The sequence below is a fragment of the Cavia porcellus genome, unplaced genomic scaffold (genome assembly GCF_034190915.1).
Source record: "Cavia porcellus strain 051 isolate PalLab524CR breed Dunkin Hartley unplaced genomic scaffold, mCavPor4.1 scaffold_27, whole genome shotgun sequence".
NCBI classification, from domain to species: domain Eukaryota; kingdom Metazoa; phylum Chordata; class Mammalia; order Rodentia; family Caviidae; genus Cavia; species Cavia porcellus.
The window spans coordinates 13,121,594-13,147,609 of NW_026947510.1; the positions used below are offsets into that span (position 1 = coordinate 13,121,594).

Consider the following 26,016-nt stretch of genomic DNA (forward strand, 5'->3'; position numbering starts at 1 on the left):
ATCTGTTAGCTTGAACTGGGCTCCCTGACGTCCTTTTGGCTTGAACTTGGTTGTGCTTCACCCTGACTCTGGTAGCCACTAGATAGAGCTGTCTGGAGTTCTGACTTTTTACCGGCTCCTTTGCAAAACTGGTACTGGCCAGCCACCCTTTTCTGGTGGCCATCTGAACTGGGTTCTACACTCTGCAGCATCCACTGCTTAATTCCAGTGGTGTGTTTTTCCATAAAAGCCTGTGGAACTGCCATTATTCACCATGCTTCTGCAGGCTCAAGTCACCTTCCCATGCTGTGACACAGAGATCAGTGAAAAACACTGCTTGCCACTTCCTTGCTCCACATTGTAGCTCCTCTGTTTACTCTCTGTGGGTGATAATTCTTCACATCCTTGCTTGTTCCTGGAAATACGCTTCTTTCCTTTTATTCTTGTTCACAGTGCTATATTCCAGCATCATTCCAAATATCAGGCTATTTCTTTGCTGCTCACCACGTCTTCCCAGAAGTCCTCATTGTGTCTCTTCCTAAATTTGGAAAGAGTTGCTCTATTAAAAATGCTGAGTCCTAATATTCATATCCAGTGTTATCATAGTGTCAGCATGAACGTGAAGAAGAACAGAGTCTTCCCAACTCTCATTTCTAGAGAGAGGCAGAGCCAGAGCTATGGAGAGTTTAGGATGGCATATAAATGCATTTAGACAGAATCAAAACAGTGTACCTTCCATAATTAGAAAAAATCTTAACACTTAGATGAAACTAGAAGAGACACAGAATACCAAAAGCAATTTTTGGCAGTAAAAGTAAATCTGGAGATCTTAAACTACCAGACTTCAAGCTGTACTACAAAGCAATAATGGTAAGAGTGGCATGGCACTAGGAAAAAACAGGTTCGTGGATCATTAAAACTGAATATAGGGTACAAAGAAGCTCTCTAGACATATTCAATTATTTGATTTTTGACAAGGGAGCCAAAAGTATACATTGGTAGAAAGATATTCAACAAGTGGTTTGTGGAAAACTGATTACCAGTGTGCAAAGGATGCACCATCAATCTAAACAATAAAACAGGAACAATAAACTTTCTGGAAGATAAACTAGATAAAACACTTGAAGACATGGGTGTAAGACAGATTTTTTAAACAGAACCTCAATTGCACGAGAAATAACAGCAACCATCAGCAAATGGGATTATATCAGACTAAAAAACTGTACAGAAAAAGAGACAAAAATACAATGAAGTGACAACATATAGAGTGGGAAAAAGTTTGCCAGCTCCTCTTCAGATAGAGGATTAATATGCAGAATATGTAAATAATTTTAAAAATTGAGCCAAAATTAGAGATCCGGTCAAAAAATAAATAACTGAAATGGACTGACACTTCAAAGAGGAAGAAATACAAATACCGACAAATGTATGAAAAAATGTTCAATATCGGTATCCATTAGACAGATGGAAATTGAAACAGCACTAAGAATCCGTCTTGCACCAGAAAGAATGGCAATCATGAAGAAATAAAAAAATAAATTCTGGTGAGGCATGGTAGAAAAAGAGCTTTCCTTCATTGTTGGCGGGAATGTAAGTACAACCATTAAGGAAATCAGGATGGAGATTTCTCCGAGGATTAAAATTAGAAATTCCATGTGACCTATCTTCTCCCTTCCAGATATCTTCCTGGAAGAAGTTAAAGCATCATATTAAAGTGATACATGTATACCAGTGTTTATAGCAGTGTAACTCATAATAACCAAATCCTGTACATCCATCAACAGATGATTCAATAAAGAAATTGTGGAATCTACATATAATTGAATACTAAATGGCAATAAAGAACAAATTTAAGACATTTGTAGAAAAATGGATGTTCCTAGAAAATGTAATGTTGAGTGAAATATATCTTGATGCACAGACTTAAATATTATATGCTATCTGTAGCCTGAGTAAGACAAAGCACAAACTAAGAGAAAACTTGGGAAATAGACTGAGACAAGGGCATAGGACTCTTGGAGACAGGAAAATGTTAAGGGAATGATTGAGGGCAGGGAATGGGGAGATGGGTAGAGTGAATATATGCCAAGTAAAAGGTCCTAATAGCCTCCATGAACGTGAACCTTACATGTGATAAACATGAACTAAGATTAACAAAAGGACCAAAACAAACTATAGGAGGTGGGAGAGTATGAGGAGGGAAGGGGATGGAAAAAACAAGAGCAGAAGAGCTGTAGTACATACATGTGCCAAGTCCACAATTTGATTGTAGAATGCACGTACTGAAAACTTGTACAATAAAATTCAAAAAGGTTGGCATAATAAATATTATTGCACCTTAAATTCACAAGTTTAAAACATTAACAAATTTTAAGAAATAGATTTGGGAGTCATAGTACACATTTTCATTTTTAAAAAACAATTTTGCATGACAAAAAACGAGTTGAGAAGTAGAAAAACTACTAGGCTGATTATTATAGGAAAGCTACAGCACAAATTTAGCTTTAAATGGAGCAATTAGAGTGTGTGGGTGGAGAATTTGAGCTGCATGTCAAAACTAAAATCTAAAGTACTAATGATCAAATGTTATAAAATTATAACAGATTACAACAAAATCTCAACAGTTACTTGAAGTATTGCACATTAAATACATCATACACATAGAGAAATTTCCAAATTTTTCCTCATTATTGCTCGTATGTATCTGAATGGATATGTCTACATACTTTTGATCTTGATATCCCTAGGACATTGTGATATTAAACGTTCATACAAGTAAAAGAGGTGAGACTGCTTTTAGAAATAATAATTTTGACAAATTAATATTCTGCCTCTTCAAAATTATCTTAACTGTTGCCCTTTGGTTTGAAGCACACTAAATTCTTTATTTCATTAGTGGCAACTGGTGACATAAACATTAAGGTGACTTACAGCTACCAATAACCTGAAATGGGCTAGGTACTGTGTTAAGTGTTCCACATATTTTAATCCTAATTCTTATTAAGACCATGTAAGAACCATCTGTTTTATAAAATGTACAAACTGATACTTGCAGAGAAGTCAAATACTCTGCCAACAGTTGTCCAACCAGTAAGCAAAAAGGCCAGAAGCCAAACTTGTCCACTCTTGCTGACAGTTATATTCCTAGAGCCATGCAAAGCCTCTGGCAAGTCTGGCAAGCTGACATTCAATACATATATGATGCCTGCATGAATACATTTTTTCTTTTCTATTTACTGTTAATAATTTGTATTTCTTTTCTCAAAAAATACTGCAGAGAAATTTCAAAACAAAATGGTGCATAGCTAGATTAAACTCTGTAAGAACTAGTAACTGTACGGAGGTTAAAAAGTGGCAAGAAATCAAGTTAGACTCTTTGTGCCACCCTCAAAAGGTGAAGAATTACTTCTTTTAACATTTCACAGGCTGTTTATAACCTCGCATACTTCTAATGGTTAATTATCTCTGTTTTGAATGGATAACGGAGGTTCTTTTATGGTAAAATTACATAGACATTTAATTGTTTCCATCTTCATTTTTTTTTTATAATTTGGAACTAGGGAAGAAAAGACACACCTTAATATTATCTACCAGGCTGTTAAAATATGTTAAGTGAAACTAAACTAAACTAAACTAAACTAACATATAATAAATTTAAACTTAAAGCCTTTTAGATCTGTGACATGAAGTAGTTTTGTTTCTGTTTATTTCTGTTTATTTCTATTCTTTTCTCCTTCCTGTGCCACTTCTAGAAATACTTAGTGCTTTTTTTATCCACAAGTAAACAGTCTCTAAAAACTCATCAGAATATTTATGATGTCATTGTTCAAAAGAAAGGATCAGCCATATCATTATAGAGTTGATCGTTTAACCTGTACTACAATTTGTTCATGTCGTGCCAATGGATACTGCTACAGGGACCATGAATTAAAAGTCAAAATGACAGATAAATTATATTTTATGGAGGCTATAGACCATAATTCTGCTACAGAACATTGTACTTTTAGGAAAAATTATAGTGATCAAATATGATCAGTGATCAACTAGGTTACATCTCTTGGTTTTCTTCTTTTACATGATACATTCTTTCCCCAGAAATACCACAGATGGCTGGTATCTGTATGCTGATAGTTCAATTGGGAAATTTGGTGACATCGCTGACCTTGTCACCCCTGTTATTTCTCTCACGGGGCCAAAATGTACGTTGGTCTTCTGGACTTACATGAATGGTGCCACAGTTGGTTCGCTCCAGGTAATTTCTGAATTTTCTGCATGAAAGTGAAAACTTCCTAGTTTAGTGTCATTAAAGTATAGTTTCTTAAAAAATGAAAATGGACAATTACTATCACTCCACTCAATTTCATAACGATATAATTGAGAGAAAGCTTTAGTAAAATTTCACATTAGTTGCATGTAGATAGTTTCTGTTCCTAATTTTGCCTTAATGTCCAGTTTGATTTATAATTGTTGTGTAATGTTATTTTACACTTGAAACTTATCATGTAAGTTTCAGTATCTATGTGCTGAAAGTAATCCCATTTAATGAATATATGTACTTTGATGATATTTGCATGTATGTCATATCATTGATTCTACTACTACTATATTTTTCAGTAGTTTTTTTTTCAGATTCCTTATTGCAGGAAAAGAAGTCATAAACTGTTTTAAATCCCCAAAGCACTACATGAATAGTGAAGAAAATGCCAACCAATATACTCTGTACTCAGGGATACTATTTTTAAACAATCATCTCAGTAATGTATCTTACTGCAAAAAATATCATACATTGCATCAGGGGGTTTTATTGCAGTTCCTTTCAAATGAATAATTCTTTACTGTTCCTTAGACTTCTTATCACCTTGATATTTTAAAAGCTTATCACTGTTATTTTGTAAAATGTCCCTCAAGACACATGTGCTCAATACATTTTTATACTAACATCACCAATATTATGTTCTTTTCTATTATATCTGATTAATCCATGACATCTGTCAGTAGTATTATTTTTCTTTATCAATAAACATTTATTAAAGAGATATTTAAGATAGTTTAAAAACCCTGGTGTTAATGTGATATTAGTCACCAGTTTTGAGCATCATTATTGTCTTTACCTGAATTAAATTACTGCGATGATTGCTTAATTGTGATTTTTCTAACATTGTTTTTAATATATGTTTATGTTTTGACATTACTTTTTAAAATTTTTGATTAAAATTTGGTATATTTTAGATATACATAATGATCACATTCTTCAGAAGAATTTGTACCTGTACATGATATATCTTGATTCTTCTTTTATCTACAATCCTCTCCCCTCCCTTTAATCCCTCTTCCTTTCCTTATTTACAGAAGCTTTGTTTCCATTTTCTTCTATTATTTGTGCCTTTTCCTTCCTTCCTTTTTCCGTCCTGATCTCTGTATACATTTGTTTACTTATTATATTGTACTGGAATGGATCCCCGAGTCCCTATTTTATTCAGTGTTTTATAATCTATTATTACTTAGTCTCAAATCTCCTCAAATTTGTTTGCAAGAATCCTGAACTGATTTCTACGTGTCATTCTTTAGCATTTTCTTCCTTTCTGGCTAAGATGTTCTAAGCTCATTTTTATCCTGCCTTATCTCTGAATTTCTTACTTATTTTTGAAGCCTTAAATAGACAATCAAATCAGAGAGAGAGAGATTCTAGAATATTAACCTAGACTCTATATCCTGTCTTCCTCTACTAAAGGGATAGAAAATAGTACATGGGTTTTGTTAGAAATGTACAGAGACACATTGCTTACACAGAGGAAGCCCACTCAATGCAGCATCTCTATTCATATATTTTCATAGTATGTGTTGTTTTACAGGTAGCTCTATAAATCCACAAATTTCAAAATTGTCTACTAAGAATGGTTTAGTATACTAACTATATCTAGTAGAAGCAAGCTGTAAAGATTTTCTCTCAAATGCCATTAATTTGTTTTGCAAACAAAATAGTCTGTGTTTAGTAGATTTGTGACAGTATTATAATTTTGTCATCTGCCTTCTCTTTCCCATTAAAGAGAGGAAGTGGACTGGAATGGAGGCTAGATGATTACCCACTAATTTACCTACAGCTTTATTACAATTTTATTATTGATAATTTCTCCCTCCCATTGTATTATCATTTTGTTTTAGAATTTTAGTGGAAACTATGAAATATTACTATTTCTAAACAAATTTTAGATAAATGTATTTCAAAAATGTTGTTAGTAGTGTCTTTTTTAAAATCAAGATGTTAGACATCAGTTTTGGAAGAACTTTCCTCGTTATGAGACTTCTTACCAATGTCAGTTTCAAAGTATATTTGTGTACTAATATACTAAAAGTGGCCAAAGAGTCTCTTGGTATGGATATTATAATTTACTTTTTGTTCTGCTTTGAGTGTTCAATAGTAGTTTTAGGCAAAATAATCAACATAGTGCACTACAGGGTTTTTATTAGTAAAATGGGAGATATTTATCTACTGTAATTTGTGTTTGACATTGTGTTCTAAACACACTTTATTTTTTTGAGAAAAATGTTCTGTATTAGTGAATAAATATTCCAAAAAATAAAATTTTGTAAGCAGCTAATCATTTAATAGTTAAAATGTTATGTATAATATTTATTTCTCTGCATGGTTGAATTAAATAGCATTAAAATTATTAATATGTTTATTGAACACACAGTTGTCAGTTTGTGCTAATGTGGTATTCATACAAAGATGTTCTTTTTTTGTACATTATTTTCAGTATTCTCAAATATTTTATTTTCTTTGTAGAAAATTATATTTTCTTGACCTTGGTAGTGTACTAAGTGTTTGAATTTCATAGACCAAGAATTTCATACTATTGTTCTAGTAGCATATTACTCAGGAACTATAGTCATATAAAATCCCAAAACTTAAATTTTAAAAATGTAATGATATAATTAAAAATTTTTACCAAGCATATTTGAAGAACCCTTTGATTTTATAGCGTATACTTTTTGAAAAGCAATATTGTCTAATAAATAGGCTATCTTTGAAAATTATTCCAACATATAAAACTATTCTACTCTTCCTTAGAGTCATCCTCTTGATGACTTGTTTTGTGTCATTCCAAAAGAGCAGCCATGATAATGTATTCAAATAGACTATTACAAATTCTCCTGTAGATTTTTAATACTTTGGAAGCTTTTTATCATGATAATAAATATTTGGAACAATCAATTTATAAAGAGAAATGATTTACTTTACCTCCTGGTTTTGCTGGTTCATGATGGTTTGGCCCCATTGGTTTTTGATCTAAGATGAGGTAGCACATTATGGCAGAAGGGTTGCCCAGAGTGAAACTGCTCTTCTCATAGTTGGGAGGTAAAGATAGAGGATGGGGACAGGTTCCCCAGTCCTCTTTAAGATCATGAACCCAGTGACCTAAAAGACTTCCATTAAACCCCACATTTTAAAGGTTTCACTACCTCCCAATGGAGCCATTCTTGGTTGTAAGTCTTTACCAAATGGAACTTCAAGGGCTACTTCTAAGTGTCCTAACCATACAGAAAGCTGGTTAAGATTTGTTGGTTTTAAGGCTGTTGGGTTGGAGGTCTAACACCATGAGTGGGTACCCCTTATAGAATCCATATCCACTGTTACAATTGAGTGAGTTTACTCTACATCACCACTGCTCCATTAAAACCAATCCATCAAGAAAAGTCATTCTCAAGATAGTATTTTAGTGAGTAATTTCATGCTTTAAATTCAATCTCATGTATATTATTTAATATATATAATTGATAGGTTCTGCCAGTCTGGGGCTTATCTGTCTCTAACATGACATCCTCCCAACTTGGCTCTGCCCTGAGAAATAATTTATCTCTCTGAAAGTATTCTTATTCTAGTTCCAGTAAAAGCCTCCCTCTCCCTTTTAGTGCATGTGCCAAACCCTCTCCACTTCCAAACCTCCACAAAGCTCTACACCCCAACCCCTGGTAAATATTTCTGTTTCCTATTTTGTGCACGTAGACGATTCTTCAAATTAGCTGTTGATGTGTCTGTCATTTTTCCCATCTCCCAAACTCCTCCCTGAGCCATACATCATAAAATTATTTTCACTTCTTTGTTCTCACCCAAGGATAATGGCATCTCTTCTGCAGCCCTCCTGTGCCCGCAATAAAGGCCTCTTTTTTCCTTTCTTTGTATCTCTATCATGCCAGAATCTTATCAGTAGAGTTAAGTGTTACTACTACCATATTTTTATAAAGCTAAAATAGTTGCATTCTTAATAAAACTGTGTCCTGATTCCGTATGACTTGATTGACAGTTGTTCGTTTACACCTGAATTATGGGAAGCTTGTGAGGCCCCTGATGCTGTATTTTTGTAATAGAAAACAAAGACACCAAATGAAAAATACCTCATCTTTTCTCTCAGAGACTTTATGTAGATATTAAAAATTTAAGAATCACTGGTAAAATTCTACATCTAAAAAATTGTGAAGAGAAAATATTTCAACATCTACTACTTGATTTATCTCTGCAGGTACTCATAAAAAAAGACAACATTACTTCTAAAGTGTGGACCCAAATTGGACAGCAAGGTGCACAGTGGCGGAAAGCAGAAGTATATTTAGGCATTCAATCCTATATACAGGTTTGTTATTCAAGCAGTCATGTGAAGAAGTTTTGTTACTTTACTTCTTTCATACTAAGTTATTTCTTCCACTCAAAATCTTCATTACTTCTTTCTCCCCATTTAATATATTATATGAATGCACATCACTTAACACTCCATATGGCCTTTTCTATAAGGAATTTGCAATGTTACAAAGCCCTAACTTCATCTAGTTAGACCGTCTTTCTAGGAACCATTTTTCTAGGAACATTTAGTTTGAATGATAATTTTCCTGTATTCCCTATAACTCTTCCTTGAGTTTGCAAATATATGCTTGGAGACTGTAATAAAATATCTCAAATATGATTTAAGGGCAGTCTTTTGAAAATACATTATACAATTGAAGCTTATGATAGGTAATAGATTTATATAATTCTAAATAATGTGTCTGGCACTATTGCAATTCTTATAAATTACAATGATATTAGGAAGTTAAAGTCAGTGTACATCTAATAGTTATAGGAAATTTCAAGTAGTAGATAGATCCAGATATTAAAACTGAAAATAATTAGGTACCAAGGCATTTGGTATCAATTTTACTTTTTTATTATCAAGAAAACAAGAGAAGTTTGTTTGTAAGATGAAGCTTAACTGTTAAATGTTTTCCGGAAACAGATAAAGTTATCATATTATAGTGATACCTCACCATATTTATAGCAGCACAATTCGTAATAGTTATGTATTGAAATGTGCTTATGTGGCCATCAACAGATGAATAGAGAAAATATGGTATTTATACACAATGGAGTACTAATATGACACGAAGAATGATAAATTTGATGCCTATGTAAGAAAATAAATGCACTTTGAGACTGTAATATTTAGTAAAATAAATTAGAAACACAAGTTAAATATCACATGGTTTCTCTTATATGGGAAACCCAAAGTTTTAATTTAAAGAGCAAAATTAAAAATAGATAAAGAATACAGGGACACAGATCTTTTGGAAATGGCAAGAGAATCAAGAGATAAAGGGAGAGAGAGTGGAAGAAATGCAACTAAAAGGATTATGATGTTTTATTCACATGATAAAAATAAATGTGTAGAATTATATAAAAAGACATTCAAATTTTGAGAATCATTATAAGAACCCAGATCCTTTATATAGGCATTTTTTCTTCATCAATTACTCGAAGCTTAATTTCATGAATTTAAAGCTATTTATCTCTAGACAGAAAGAATATGATCCTTACAAATACTGTACCACATTTCCGGTCTTCTTCCTGTGCAGCATAGGTAGCCAAGTTGGCTGGGAATATTCAATAAATATGTGCTTTCTCAGACAGCTCAGCCCCTTTCAACATCAGTGTAAGCATAGTTTGCATTATAGTTTATGTCTGGATATTCCAGCAAGCCTCATGTGGTCATGCGGGAGGGGCCTTTCAAAGGTGGCTGAATCTAGCATTTGTGATTGGTTCATTTTATAGTACTGTGTCTGGCAATTTGAGTTCTGCAGCCATCCTGTATGGGTAGCCTGCATACAATATAAGAGAGGGAGAGAGGCTTGCCCCTCTGTTTTGCTCTTGTTGTTGTCTGCCACAATCACTGTGAATGGTTGTCCCTCGACAATGCCACCCTGCTTTGGAGCCAACTGAAAGCTCCACAGACTGTAAGCTAAATCTCTTCTTCCTTCATTTTGGGTGTCAGGTATTTTGTTTCAGCAACAAGAGAAAAGTAACCAAGATATAATTTGGTACCAGGAGTGGAGTCATTGTTGTGACTATACCTGACCATGTGGTTCAAGAGCATTTTGAAATGGCTTGTTATAAAGCCATTTGGAAAGGTTTGCAAATATCATCTGAAAGAGTGGTGCTGGAATACCTTAGAATGTTTTTTGTATGGGAGATAGCAATCAGAGTTCACAAGACCAGAAGGCTGATAGGAACCCTGCCAGTAAAGATCAGGTTTGGGAGGTTTCTGATGGGAATAAGAACTGCATTCATCGTTGAATTCCAGACGATGTGTGTTATGGCTTGGCAGAAAGTTTATCTGCATTTTGCTAGTATCCACAGACTTTTCCTGATACAGAGATTAAAGGCAATGGACTATTCTGGCAGAAGAAATTTCAAGGCAGTCTAATAGTAAGGAAGTGGCATGACTATTTTTGGGATCTTTTACCCAGATTTATGTTGTAAGTCAAGAGCAAAGAACCCAGAAGGATGATTTAAAATGTTGTGAGCTTGGTCAGAAAAGAGTTTTCAGTGAAACTGTGGACTGTAAATATAGAATTGAGATATTAATTGCTGAGAAGGAACAAGAGAATATAAAAGATGGCCTTGGGGCATTAAGGGAAGTGATGGCTCTCCATTCTTTACAGCCTCAAAACAGCAAAAATGAAAAACTGCTTTGAGGAGAAAGCCGCAGAACTTGTATTCCAAAATGGTGGTGGAGGTCACAAGAGTTTGCAAAATGGTGGCAGCCACACCATGTTAAGAATTGGAACAGTATAGAGAATGTGTTCCTTGTCATTGGATGAAGAGTTCTTAGCAATTCAAACACTCAACCCCTACAGCCAATAGAGAAGAAAGCCTGGCTACCGCTCCAGCTGGCAACAAATTTTGGCAGCATCCATGTGACACTGATTTTAGGCACATAGAGAATGCAAGAGTTCTGAAGTTAAAAAGGCTTCTGCCCCAGTCTGAGAAGACCTGGGATGCCAGGCAGTGTGACCCCGAGCAGGCAATGTGGTAAGCCATGAATGTGAAGCCAGAGGTGCAGTGGAGAACTCAGAAATTTCAAAAAGCCAGGAATGTGGATTTCTCAGGAAACCTACAAGGAGGGAGCCAGTTCAAGAGAGAAACCATAGGAGCTTCAACCACCAGAAGTGCCATGAAGTGGAGTCATTCAAGCCTTTTGGAACTCATAACCAGATTGCTTCAGATGCTGAATGTGCAACCCCAGCACTTAATGTTTGCTCTGATAGATTTTGGACTTCCTTTGATCCCATTCCTTTGTATCCCCCAGTTTGTACCCTTTGAAATGGTAATGTTTATCTTGTGCCATTGAACACTGGAAGTGTTTATCTTTTTTTTATTTATACAGTGGGTTACAGCTAAGAGTTGCCTTAGATCTCAAAGAAGACTTGGAACTTGGACTTTTCAGCAATTCTGAGACTATTAGGATTTGGACAACTCTTGAAGATGGACTAAATGTCTTCTGTATAAAGAATGTGCATTAGTCTTTGGGGCCCAGGAGTGTAATGCTATGGTTTATTTCTGGATGTACCCCCAAAGCCTCATACATTCATGAAGGCAGAGTTTTCATAAGTGACTGAATCTAGTTTTTGTGATTGTTGTATTGTGTAGTGCTAGGATTGGCAGTGTTAGTGCTGTACCCATCCTGGGGTGGGTAATCTGCATACAAAATAAGAGCCCCTTTGCTCTTGCCACTATCTGCCATAGCCACCATGAATGGTTGTCCCTCAGCTATGCCACCCTACCTTGGAGCCACTGGGTACGGATTAAAACCTTCACAAACTATAAGCTAAATAAACCTTTCCTTCCTTCATTTTGGGCATCAGGTATTTTGTCTCAACAATGAGAGAAAAGTAACCAAGCCAACATAAATACTTATCTTTATATACTGATAGAGCATTGTGCTTAATTTCTTGTGATGATGTATATATTAAATCCTGTACCGTTTACCTTTTACTGAAATATCTAGTTTTCTTGTGAAATATTTGTTGAAAACTTAGGATATGGCTAAAAAGTGCAACCTAAATTAATGAAGATTGGATAACAGTTTAATAGTCTTGAACATTTAGAAATTTAATATGAAAGAATTCTAGCTGTTCATTCTCCATGACCTTACCCCTGACACGAGAAGAATCTTCATCAAGAATATGTAGGAGGTTCTGCTGCTATAAGGTACATGATTTCATCCCAGTCAATGAATTCTTAACTGGTTCTAGGCCTGTAGAATATTTATGTGGTAAAATTATGCTCAAAAATAATATTACAGGGTATTTTAAGAAGTGAAATCAATTATTGTGCTTTTTGAAAACATAATTTTTTACAGACTGAAATTTTACTATAGAGATGTTCACTCATGTTATTTGAATCCTAAAGACAAATATTAAAGGCTCATGAACAGTTGTCTTTTTACATTGCTTATTCATTCAGAAAAATACCTTGACCTCTATTTTGTCAGAATGTGATACACTGTGGAAATTACAGGGACACATGAGCACACTGCTCATGATGTTTTCTTTCTTATAATTGACTCCCTTTTGCTGCAAAAAGATGAGAATCAGGAGTACTTGAGTAAAATTATAAGATACTTTAAGAAATTGCATCCTAAAAAAGCCCTGGGAAGTTCCGTAATTTTATTAGAAAGCCTTCAAATTTTGTAAGATCACCGTCGCGAAGAAGGCCCCAAGGATCCAGCTCTCATGAAAAATCAAGGGGTTTTTATTGTCCCCACATGTGAGGGACCCTCCGGTGGGAGAGGGGAGCGGGAGAGAGCCGAGTAGGGAAGTGCAGGGTATATAAAGCCGAAACCCGCAAAGCAAGCCTCGGTTACAGAAGTAGATGGCACTGGTTAATAGGGGTCGTGTCATTTGCTTACTGGTGGGTGAGCCATCTGCTGCAGGTGGCTTGATGTTTTTGAAAACTCATATCCTGTCTGGCAGGGTCGATAGTTTATGGTGCTCTTATTTTTGGGGACGTTGGATCACAACTTCCCTATCAGGTCAGAACATCTGGTTGTTCTGACCGAGTGACAAGGCAAGAGGGGTTTCCTGAATGTTTTAACTCTTCAATTTAAACAAAATCATAATTATAAAAATTTTAACTTAATTATTTTTTAGGAGTTTTAAACTATTTTCTTGATTGTTTTTTACAATAATCTTGTGAAATACATCCCATCAAATCTTTAATCTCTATTATGTAGATTATAGTACAGAAATGCCTGAAATGTAGGAATTTTTTCCTAGTTATATAACTACCCAATGGCAGAGATAGTATTTTAACACAAGTAGGTCATCTATTCTCCAACTTCTATGCTGTATCATTCCCCAACTTTTATTGAAGTTTTTGACCAGATATAATTTTACCTTGAAAATATTGCACTATAATTGTTTCTTTTCTTGAGAGTAATCATATAATCTATAGTACCATCTATGGAATTCTAACCAATATTTGATAAAACATTGATAAATAATAATTTGATCATTTAAAACATCACTGGTTAAGTGAGGCTGCATTAATAGAGACAGGTTAACAAATAATTGGTTAGCACTCATTTTCTGATATCTTTTCTTCAAAGATTGTGTCACATAGATAAATATTTAGATTATCCAGATAATAGTGCTTCTATTTTCATGTCGGCATTATTCCAGTATTTAATTTCCTTTATAAGAAAGTTGTAGTTTCTATTGTTCTATTTTTACCTCTCTGTATGGATTTCCAAGCTCATCTTTTATTTTACAAATTTCTTTTTCTTCTGCATCTGCTGTGAAGAATTTAATCTTGTTATGTAAATTCAGTATTTATGTAATTTTTCTTTTGATAATGTTGACAGCATTTTGATTTCAATTCTATCCTTTAAAAGACCTACTTTATTTCAATAATATTAAAAACATACCACTTTTTAAAGAAAAATATATAATCACTTCTTTCAAAAAATAATATTTTTTAAAATGTGGTTCAGAGATTGATAACAGGATTTTGTTCAAAATCACAAAGGTAAATTTTTTTAGGTTCTTTACCTCATTTCTATTTGTTCTAAATTGGCTTCAATATATTGCTTATGTTTGAAACGATTTTGCCCTAAAGGAGGTTCTCTAGTGCTGGGAGGTGCAAGTCACCTTCCCCGCCCCTAGGCAATTAAGTGAATTTCAATGGGCTACCTGTGGATCACTAATGCCCCTTAGGCTCCACCCCAACCCTAAACTATATGTATGCCCCCACACCATGTGTCAGGCAAAGAGAAAGCCAGACCCCGGAGGTCATGGAGTCTCTCTCTACATTCTTAAAATAAAGGCCACTTTATTTTATATTCTTTCTTCTAACCGCTCCAAAAATTCTTTCAAAGTTAACATGTAGGTATTTGCCTTTTAGTGAAATTCGATAGAAACACTGCATCAAAATCCAGCAAGGAACAACACCTGACATTTTATGTTCTATGAAACAATGTTCATTGTAATTCCAAGCAATGATACTGTTATAAACCTTTGAAAGTTTAGTGTCTCTTGTTATTTTTTATCACCTCTGATCTACTGAAGTCTATGTAAGCTGGGAACCATTGTCAAACAAGAGTACCTGAGGCTTCTGTTCATGTCATGTATTAATACAAGGCAAATGAAAATCATTTCAATTCTATAATTGAATGTGATAATTGAATGTGGCCAATTCAGCAACAACAATCAGTAAACAAACAAATTCATGGTATTGAGGTCTGATGACTTAACTTTCAGTTATTGGGGAGTTATTACACCTGAGTAATGGAGAGAATAGATCAGGGTAATGTATGTGCTCGTACCTTCTCTCTCTCTCGGTACTCCAAGTCCACTTATGGACTCCCTGCTTCCATGGATGATGAGGCTCTGAGAAAAGGCAGGTCTTGTTTGAGATGTGAGAGCTGGCAGAGGCAGCAGTAGTGAGTTGGCGACTCCTACCAGTTTTCAAGGCTGCCTATCTCACCCTGCTGGATAAGAGGCATAGAGGTGCTTCTCTAACATTCCGCTGTTGAGGAAGTACAGATCTTTGATAAACCTCACTTTTCTTAGGTCATTTTCACTGTGGAGTCTTTTTTCTAAATCAAAGTAAACGATGTATTTGAATGTCGAATTTGCCCCTTGTTCCTGATTGAATTTCTTAATTGACATCTCCTACTCTAACTGGATTTTTCCTTTGCTGTTGTTTTGTATGCTTTTGTTTTTAGGTTGTGTTGAGGGTGAAACGTGGCATCAGTTACATAGGCGACGTGGCAGTGGATGACGTTTCCTTTCAAGGCTGCTCCCCTTTGCCTCGCCCAGACAGAAAGTGCACTGCTCAAGAATTCTCCTGTGCTAATAAGCACTGCATTCCAGAGGACCAGCTGTGTGATTTTGTGAATGACTGTGCAGATAACTCCGATGAGACTGATTTCATTTGCAGTAAGTGAAAGTATTCCATGTCCTTTGGCTGCCTTTACTTCTGCAATTCAAACAGATGATGTGTTCAGTGTTTACAAACATAGTTTTAGCACAGGACAGTAGCAGATTCAGCTAAGGTGATTTAACTGTTTAAATTCATTAATTTCTCCCTTTCAGTATTTAATTGAGTACTAAAATTTATTTAAAACCATTCTGGCTCTCTTGTATATACATGAAATGATTGGAGTTAAATTGGAAAACTAGAATCTTTAAAGAAAACCATAATGTAGACATACATGTACCACATAAATGAAGTTTGCTAAAAAAGAGCAAGATCTATTAGTCAGTTCATGCAGGGCTGGTGAACTTCTACACTTTGAGATTTTTCAGAGTTTTTGTTTTGTTTGTTTTTTGATATAAATTATCAGATGTCACAAATTAATAAAAACGATACTCTTATAATATTTAAAATGGGCACAGTTATCTCCCAGGGCAGATACTGATCATCCATGTAAAATGATTTTAGGAAATCAGGTAATAAACAAGAACTATTAAAATATCCTTAGCTAAATGGGCTATATGTGTTCATTCATGGAAACTTGTAAAATTTTGTAACACAATCCAATTTCTATATCATTTGAACATAAATGAGATTAATATCCATTGTCAAAAAGAAAATTGACAAGTTATTCCACCATTAATAATAATTTATGAATGGGAAGATTCAGTTCTGTATTACTTGCTTTTAGAAACCAAACCTGGAATATCAAAGATAACTTCAGTATAATAAGAAGTCATATTTTAATAAAACTTAAAACTTTTAGACCCTTTTCATTTACTAATTTCTTGATATTCACAAAGCCATCATAGATATTCGGGGAAAATACTATTAGGGTTTTAATGGATGAAGCTACCAACATGAGAGAATAAGATTTTGGGGATATTTATCCAATTGTATCCTAACAAACTTGATCTCACTAGTCAATTCTTTTCATTTATGATCCATTGATCTGGCCAACCTACCACATTACTTCTATAAAACACATGATCTTTAAATAAAAGTAATAAATATATAAGTTCTGACAGGTATTTGTTCCTTGAGATGTGGATGCTACTTCTTGTAATATACATTTTTATCATGTATAAACTAAAGAAAAATAATTGGCCTACCTTGAATATTTTATTTATATGTTATATTTGAATATTTTCAGCTAAATTTTGTTAATTGTTACATAAAATGAAGATATGATTTCTTTATTGTCATTTTCATTTTATATCACACAAATTTATTAGAATGTCTGTTAAACATAGCAGATATACTATACTTTTGAATGTTTGGTTATATTTCCAAATATATATTAGATATATAGTTTAATGTTTTGATACATAAAATATCCATTTATTTATGGCTAATTTATAAGTGGATTTAATTCAGATTCTAAAATTGTGAATATTTTAAAGAATTTCTGGGTTTGAAATGTATTTTGGTGTTCAAAAATGGGTGTCAAAAATGAATTGAACACTTTCTGTTGGAGAAATTGTTTACGTGAACTATGAAGACAGAATTAACCAGGAGCCTTTGAAGGGTGACTTTTATCAGAACATGCTTTTTGTTGAGCTGCTGTTTATTAAATAACTTTCAAAAAGGTTTTAGTGAGTCTACTCAGCAACACTAGAGCAAGAAAGTTGGATGATTTCCATGTAATATGTAGGAGAAGAAAACCTTCGTTAATTCTCTATAACAAGTTAAAAAATTGAACAAATTTAACAGTAACCTGTAATTTTACCCTGAATCTCTACATAAAGAATGACTTTTTTTTTTACATATCATTGCTTATTTTTTATATTCATTTAAAATGTCAACTGTATTCCCAGTATACTGGTCTTAAATGTTATGTTTTAATTATAGAGAGACTAGAATGTGCTACAGGAATTATGAATGGTGTTATTACCCTGCATGTACTATAAACTTTGATGTTCTAATTAGACCCAGAAGAATAGTAAGAAAAAAGAATCACCATAGCAACAGATTTCAGAAGTTTAGCTGGCAACTAACCAAATATTTGAGTTTAAAACCTTCTTATTTTTTAAATCCTAAGTAGAAGAACACCTAAAACAATTAGAGAAAACTTTTGAAATACGCTTAAGGTTGAAATGTACCTTCTAGAAATAACAGAAAGAATTTCAAAAATCAACTCTCTAAAAAGGCATAGAGCACATCTTAATGGAAAAGTAATAGTCAATTATAATACAAAAGTACTTGTCTTTATTTTCTATAGACTCCAAAGTCAAATCCATCAGAATAAATGAAAGTTTTTCTTGTTGCTTTGTAATTTAAATAACATTTCTGAAATATAAGAGATAGTAAAGGAAATTTGCATATATAAGAATTATAAAATTTTATTTGATTATAACTTCCATTGAATGCTTTGGAATACAACCAAATTATCTGGTTCCTTGTACATTTTCAATACCAAATTAATTGTATTTGCAATTTGGGGTATCTAGAACATTCTCAAAATAATGTGTTCTGCACTATGATTAATAGGGGTGCGGGATATTTGAGTAATACATGGGTATATGTAACTATATTTACCAGCTATAGATACATACTATTTTTAAGAACACAAAAAATTATGTAAGAAGAAAAAAGGTTATAATTTTAAGATTAAGCAGATTTTAAAACTCTCGATAGATTAAAGTTACACACAAGGTATATTTTTCTAATTAGGCTGAAAATTAATTGTGAAGTTACAACTAAAAACTCCCTATTGGTAGGATTTGAAAAGCACTTTTACCAACTTTTAATTTCTTTCCCAAATCACAATAAATTTAGAAAATGTTGTGAACCAAAGAATAACAAAACATCTCATAATTTAAGCTGTGATACCTCATAAAGCTATATTTGGAGAAAAATTTATAGGCTTAAAACCATTAACTAATTAGCTGTGGCAGGCACAAAATCATTAAAAGAACCCAATTTTAAGAGAGAATTTTCAAAGGTTGATAAGAATTTCAAAACTAGGTCAAAAATCAACAGACACAGAGAAGATAAAAAATATAAAATTATTTAATGCTTATTTATTGAGTACTTATCATGTTCCAGGCAATGTTTGAGTTTATATCAACCTAGTTTATATCAACAAATAAAACATTTTTCTCATGAATATACACAATATTCTTGGGTGAAAAAGAAAATATATTTTCTAAATACCCAACCACACAGAAATACATGTATGTCTATGCATATGTGTTTATGTGTGTTTGCAAGTATCATGGCAAGTATGTTTCTGTTTGAGAAGAATTTAAGCAAATTCTTGAAGGAGATTTGTCACTTGTTACTTTCTTTTTAAATTGCTTCTATTGTACTCTTTCTATTGCATATAAGTGGAATTTCATTGTAGTTTTAATTCGCATTTCCCTAATGACTAATCATATTGACTATTTTTCTTGTGCTTTTTGCAGTTTTGTATCTTCATTGGGAAATATCTATTAAAGTCTTGTGTCCATTTTTATGGAATTACTTAACTTCTGTTGTTGAGTTGTAGGCTATCTTTATTATTCTGGATATTTGGCCTTTGTCGTATACATGGTTTTTGCAAATATTTACTCTTATTCCTCAAAATGTCTTTTTCATTATAATATAGTTTATTGCTAACAACAAAATTAAATGAAAGTGTCAATGAATTCCTATGTGCCCTGTGCCCCTGTATACACATAACTTCCCTAACTATCAGCCTGAGTAATAACATTGCTATAAGGAACCTATCTGCTATGTCATTATTATCCATAGTTTTCATGAGGTTGTGTTCTTGATTTTTGATCAATTCTTGATTCTGTGGACTCTGCCCAATGTATGGGAGCACAGCATAGTTCCATTGTCCTAAAAATCTTTTGTGTTCTCTATACATTCTTCTCACTAGCAGCCACTGAATCTTATTTATTGTCTCCATAATTTCACCTTCTTTGCAATAACAGCTAGTTGGTATCAGGTAGAGTCAGCTTTTTCAGATTCCCATTTTTCACTTACTAGTATGCATTTAAGTTTATTCTGTCATTTTTCAGGTCTATCAAAGCTCATTTCTTTTTAGAGCTATAGCTGTACTGTTTGGATGCGCCACATTTAAACTCATTTGGGTATCAGTGACCATCATTGCTGAAGCATATGATCGATTGTATGAGATGTGTTCTATAAATATTTTATTTTCATTTGGGTTCCAGTTTCTTTTGCTATGTCTTTCATTAGTTTTTAACTTTAATGAAGTCCATCTTATCAATTATTTATTTTATGAATTACTTGTTTGATACCAAATTTAAAAAGTATTATTCTAACAAAAGATCATCTATATTTTTTCGTATTTATTTTGTTGGCTTTCATAATTTTTACTTTATATTGAGGTTTACTATCTGTTGTTAGTTTTTATATAAGGTATGAAGTTTGTGTCTAAATTAATGGTTTTAGATATTGCTGTCCATTTGTCCAGCACCATTCATTGAAAAGGCTGTTGTTGCTGGGGATGTTCCGCAGCTCAGAGGCGGAATGCGTGCCTTGCAAATGTGCATGGTCATGAGTTTGATCTCTGGTACAAAAAAAAAAAAAAAAAAAAAAAAAAAAAAAAAAAAAAAGAAAGGCTTCCGCTGTTATAGTCAGGATTTGCAAGGAGAATAAGACAATATAGGACACACAATTCACAGTATTGTTTTATATAATGGTCAAAGAGTTAAATACAAAAGAAAGAGTAAAGGAAATTTGCCCACACACTAAGAACCCAGGAATCCCTGAGGGCCTGCATCCCATAACAATGTCTTGCATGAGTCTAGATGAAGACCTGAAGCTCATGAAAATGCCTCCCATGAGTCCAGGTGGTGGCCTACTACCTACAACAGTAACTCATGCAAGTCTGTTTCACGGATCTATGCTGGGAAGGCCCCACGGTTAAGTGGTGAAACCTAGAAAGTCTGTGCCAGCAGGCTGAAGCATCATGCCAGGAGGCAGAGAGTTCTGCATGCAGCCAGGATGCAATGCTCAAATTAAGAATCAGAGCTCCCCAGAAAGGTACTACAGCCATCCTCAGTGACAATGAGGTCCTGAGCTCCTCTGACGATGAGAACAGCTGAGTACATTCAAGAAAGAAGCTCAGTGAGCTTCTCCAGAAGAACTCACAACAACAGGAGAACCAACGCACCAAACAAAAACAATAACTCTTCCTTTCCAGGTTTCCTTTTTATGTTAGCAACAATCATCCAGTGGGCCATCTATACTCAGCACCAAGCTGATTCAGTTGGGCTGATGCTTAAATTGACAATCAGTTTTCCGTCCACCACAACTATCCTTTCTCTATTGATTTATACTTTCAACAAATTCAAGTTGAACATATTTCTGTGCATCTGTTGTTTGGTCTCTGTATTTCCTTTGGTTATTCTGTCTCTGTGAGTCTGGCAGTCATCTGTTTTTCTGTTTTTTGACAGTAGTACACTGTTGTAATTATTAAACCTGTATTGCAAAATTTGAAGTTTGTAGTGTCTGTCTTCTGCCATATTCTTGACTACTGTATTGCCTGTTCTTGAGTGTTTATCTCTTCATATTATCTTTTATGGTAAGTTGATTTGTATATACAAAGTAATTTGCTGGGATTTTACTGGAATTGCGTTGAATCTAAAGAACTTGATATATTGATAAAGTTAAATCTTCTTGTCCAAAAACGTGGAAAATCTTTCCATATACGTTGTTATTCTTTTATTTCTTTTGTCCATAGTTTTGCTGCTTTCCTTCTAAAAATCTTGTATTTTCTCAGATATATAACTATTTCATTTTTAGACATATAAAATAAATGCTATTTTGTTTTTAATATCAAATTCTGCTTGTTCACTGATATAAGTAAGCAGTTGACTTGTGTTAATTATATGTCCTACAATTACGCTGTAGTTGCCTATGAAAACTGATTTTGTTGCTGATTTTCTTTTAGATTTCGTACATACACAAATATTCCATGTTACCAAAGATAATTTTGTTTATTCTTTTTATTTCCTTTTCTTATTGCACTAGGTAGAACATTGAGTGTGATGTTGAAAAGCATTTGTGAGACAAAACATTTTTGTTTGCTTTTCATGTTAGGAAAGCATCTAGTTTTTAATACAATGTTATCAGTAGGATATTTTTTATAGTTCATCATAAAGTTGAGAAAGTTTCTCTCTACTTCTTTGTTGAGAGATTTTATCATGGAGAGGTGTTGTATTCTTGTCAACTTCTTTTCCCATTCCTGTTGATATAATTATATGATTTTTCTTTTTTTTCACTTCTTGAGGTCATGGATTGCATTATTTGGTTTTCAAGTATTGAATCAGCGTTTGAAATTTATATTTCATCTCATTTAGTCATAGCACAACATTGTTGGACTTTGGTATGGTAATATTGTTAAGGATTCTTGCCTCTATTTTTCTGCTGTTGATTTCCTGCTTTTCCCCTTGTTTAATACCTTGCCTTGTCTGGTGGTTTCTTTCTGTGTTCTGGAATTTGTATTCATTTTTATGTCACTCTAGTATGTCTTTCAATACTCTTTCTAGGGTTGGTTTGGTGGACATGAATTTCTTCAGTTGTTCTTTATCATGGAAGTATCATATTTCTCCATTAATTTTTAAAGAAAATTTTACAGTGTTCATCAGTCTGGGCTGAAAGTTATTTTCTTTTGGGGCTTAAAACACTTCACTACAAGCTCATCTTGATTTGAGAGTTTGTGCTGAGAAGTGTGCCGTGATTCTAATAGGCTTTCCTTGATAGGTGAGTTATGTCTTTTGTCTAACAACTTTTTTTTTTTTTTAGTATTCTGTTTTTATGTTGAATTTCTGGGATCTTAATTATATGTCTGAGTGTAGATTGTTTGGCAGTCTATGTGCCTCACTTATCTATATATCTGATTCTCTTCCCATGTTTGGAAAATATTCTGCTATTCTTGAATTGTTTACTGACATCATTTGCATCGACTCCTGCGTCTTCATTGATGCCTATTAGTCTTATACTGTTTCTCTTTGCATCATCTTGAAGCTGTTGAATTATCATTTCATGCTGTCTTGTTAATTTTGAAAGTTGTTTCCTCTCTTGATCATTGGCTGTGATCTTGTCCTAAAGCCTAAAATTCCATCCTCATCTTCATTCAAACAGTTTCACCAGCTTTCAATAAAATTTCTTATTTCCTGATATCCTTTTGAATTTGTTTCATGCATTCTACTTCTTTTCTGTGTTGTTATTCAGGTTTTGATCATCCTTCCATGCTCCTGTACTTTTTTTTAATCTGTATCTTCTCTAGTGATGCTAAGCACTCTTTTATTAAGGTTGTCATTCCTTTCTTTCTGTGAGAGATCATTTCTAATCTGATTTCCTGTATAGCCTCATGGATTTGTTTCATTTCATTTGCTATCTTTTCAGAAATTTCAGGTATTTGATTTCTAATTTCCTGTATTTTGATGTCTCCTATACTTGTTCCTGATGGACTGGATGTTTGAGATTACATTTTGTTTTTCGTTTTGTCATTTTTGCCTTTTGAGTTAATACTTTGGGCTTTGTAATCCCACAGTCCCAACTGTCCCTTGGGTTTTTCTTAGGGTCCTATGGTGTGGTTGATGTTTGTCCAATTGCTGGGCCCCATAATGCAGGGATGGGCCAGTCACCTGAATTCCTCCTGCAGTGCCTGTTGAGTGAGTCCTATATTCTTCCTAGGCTGACTAGTGTAGGTGTGTTGATGTAAGTGAACCCTTAACTCTTGTTATTACTGCAGCTTTGGGCTGTTCCAGTTTGCCCGATAGTGTGCACCTTAGCTGGGACCCTACTGTGTTGCTGGAGTGTTGTAGGCCCTTTTGATTACCTCTGGGTTGGGGTAGGCCTTGTCAGCCTCTCCTCAATGCATCTGGTGTTCTCTGTATGGAAGAAGAACTCACCCACACCCTTGCCAGTCTCCATGGTCCTACAGCTGGAGAGGAGTTCACTGATGCTCCTGTTTACCCACTGAGGTTCTCTATTTAAAGGGGAAACTCACCACACTGTCACAGCCTGCTGAGGTTCCCAATTTTGCTGAGTAGTTGCTGAGATTCCCACTTGCTCGCCAAGGTTCTGAAGATGGTGGCAGGGATTGCTAGTTATCCTCGGGCTGCTGTGGTCTTTTGGGTAGCTTGGGAGGGTGACCAGTGATTCCAGTGGTCTCTAGGTCTGTAGAGCAAGGAGGGCAGCAGGGCTGACGATCTGCTGACCCCTAGATCTAAGGTGTGAAGAGAAGGGCAGGGCTGACATTCCCACTGACCCCTAGGTCCAAAGAGTGAGGAGGAGGTGGGAATGACAATTCACTGACCCCTAGGTCCATGGAGAGAGGAGCTAATTTTTAAATTTAAATGTTCATTGTTATTTGCTGATCATACCATATATATAAACATACACTGTATATATGTATACATACATGTGATTTCTCTATTAAAAATTCAATACCCCTTCTGATACTTTATCATATCAGAATTTGTGCTGAGTTGTGACAAAAATAATTGGAGAGTACCTCAGATAATGAAAATGTCTGACCTACATAATTATAGATGCTCTAAAATTTACCTTGATGCTACATCCCAATAAATTCATTTTAAGCTGAAAATATGAATAAGTGAAAATTGCATCTAATCTAGTGGTCATCATAGCCTAAGAAACACTACACAGTAGAATATTGGCTGTCCTTCATGAAGTACTCATGGGCTCTTTACCTCCCACATTGTTGAAAATTAAGTCCTAGGCTCAATTTGTTGTTGCTGAAATAAGGCACTCAGATGCCAAGAAATCTGGACAAAGTGAGTTTACTTCTGCAGAAGGATGTGCTGCTACACCCCCAAGGAAAAGTAGCTAGCACACTGGAAGATAGCAGCAGGCTCTTTTTATGTGTTTAGGATGAGAAGCAGCTGACCTTCTTCCCCACTGGCTGGGTTGAAGGTTCAAAATCTATTCCAGTTGGTTAGTCTTGGTTGTGACGATTGGGTTTGATGGGTTGCTGGGAGGGATTGTTTAGGGGGACTTGAGGACATAGGGAACTGAATGTCCTGAGCTGTGTTCCCCACCAAACAAACATCTTTTATAACTGTAAAAACTTGTGTACATGATATTTAGGGTTGCAGAGGGCAGCTTGAGGTGAACTAGAGTTGAAAATGGAGGTGCTTCTGTTCAGATCCTTTGATAGAAAAGACAACAGTGCCACAATTTCTCACATCAGGGCTGCTTACCCTGGGAGCTGCCTGTGCTCATCAGAGGAGATGTTGCTGCAAAAATTTAGCTTGAGAAATGATCAAAATTCAAAATTTTAAGTGCATACTTCTGTCACATAAAGCCAAAAGATTTTAATTCAAACTATGTTGAATTGGAGACTCTATGCTTTATTCTCGGTCATTATTCATTTAAAATCTAAGTTAGTATTTGGTAATTACATTATTTTAAGTATTAATACTGTATTTCTTTTTCATTTTTTATTTAGTAAACCTTGGGTAACTCTGGTTTCATTGGGTCTGGAGCAAAAACAAAGATGAATATATAACCTATATAGTTTTGGAGCTCCTGATCTTGTAAAAGAGATAGGTATGTAAAAATTCATGTCTTTAGTGTTGGAGTGAAGTGCAGATTACTTCTGGAGGGGAAAAAAGGGAGATAATTAAGTCATATTTAAGTCTCATCCCAACACACACTTGCATAAAAACAGTAACTCCCTTTGAGAATAGTCAGAGCATTTTCAGAGATTATATGAACCATGAACTGGGAATAATGTTTGTTTTCTTTAGGAGATTATCTTAGAAAGTAGGTCAGGTCATGGATTAATAAACCATGCTTATTGCAAGGTCAACTATGTAAGTTTCACAAATTTCTCAGGCTGTAACTGAGTGACTGAGGCTTAGAAATCTGTCATTGTCTTTTCAAAATTATTAAAAGTGATCCTGCTCTTACTAATCCAGAGTTTTATAGAGCAGGTTCTAGGAGAATATTTTACAGATTATGAAATAATGTTGGCAATGAGAAGTCATATGTGAGAGATTTCTTTCAATCACTGTTGGGTAAATCAAACTTTCTGAATGCTTTCTATCTAACATGCATTGTAGATTTTTGAAACATTAATAGGAACAATGATGTCTTTTTAAAATTACTTGTTCACAAAATTTTCTATGTATGGAAACATACTCTATAGAACAAATTTTTTTGTGAAACACTATTTGGAAAGTGCCTTTCAGAATATTTTTTATTACTTTGCATACAGTACTCAGTAAACACAAATGAAATTATTATATTACAAATTCCTA

At 34.2% G+C, this 26,016-nt stretch overlaps 1 protein-coding gene across 1 annotated transcript in view; it reads left to right on the top strand.

Annotated features, from left to right (window-relative positions):
• The window catches only part of Malrd1 (MAM and LDL receptor class A domain containing 1), a 647,937-nt gene that overhangs the window by 254,446 nt on the left and 367,475 nt on the right, over positions 1 to 26,016 (top strand). Inside the window, exons 22-24 of the mRNA XM_063237894.1 lie at positions 4,075 to 4,231; positions 8,502 to 8,612; positions 15,516 to 15,729. Coding sequence (XP_063093964.1) covers positions 4,075 to 4,231; positions 8,502 to 8,612; positions 15,516 to 15,729 — 482 coding nt within the window. The remainder of the gene's footprint in view (positions 1 to 4,074; positions 4,232 to 8,501; positions 8,613 to 15,515; positions 15,730 to 26,016) is intronic.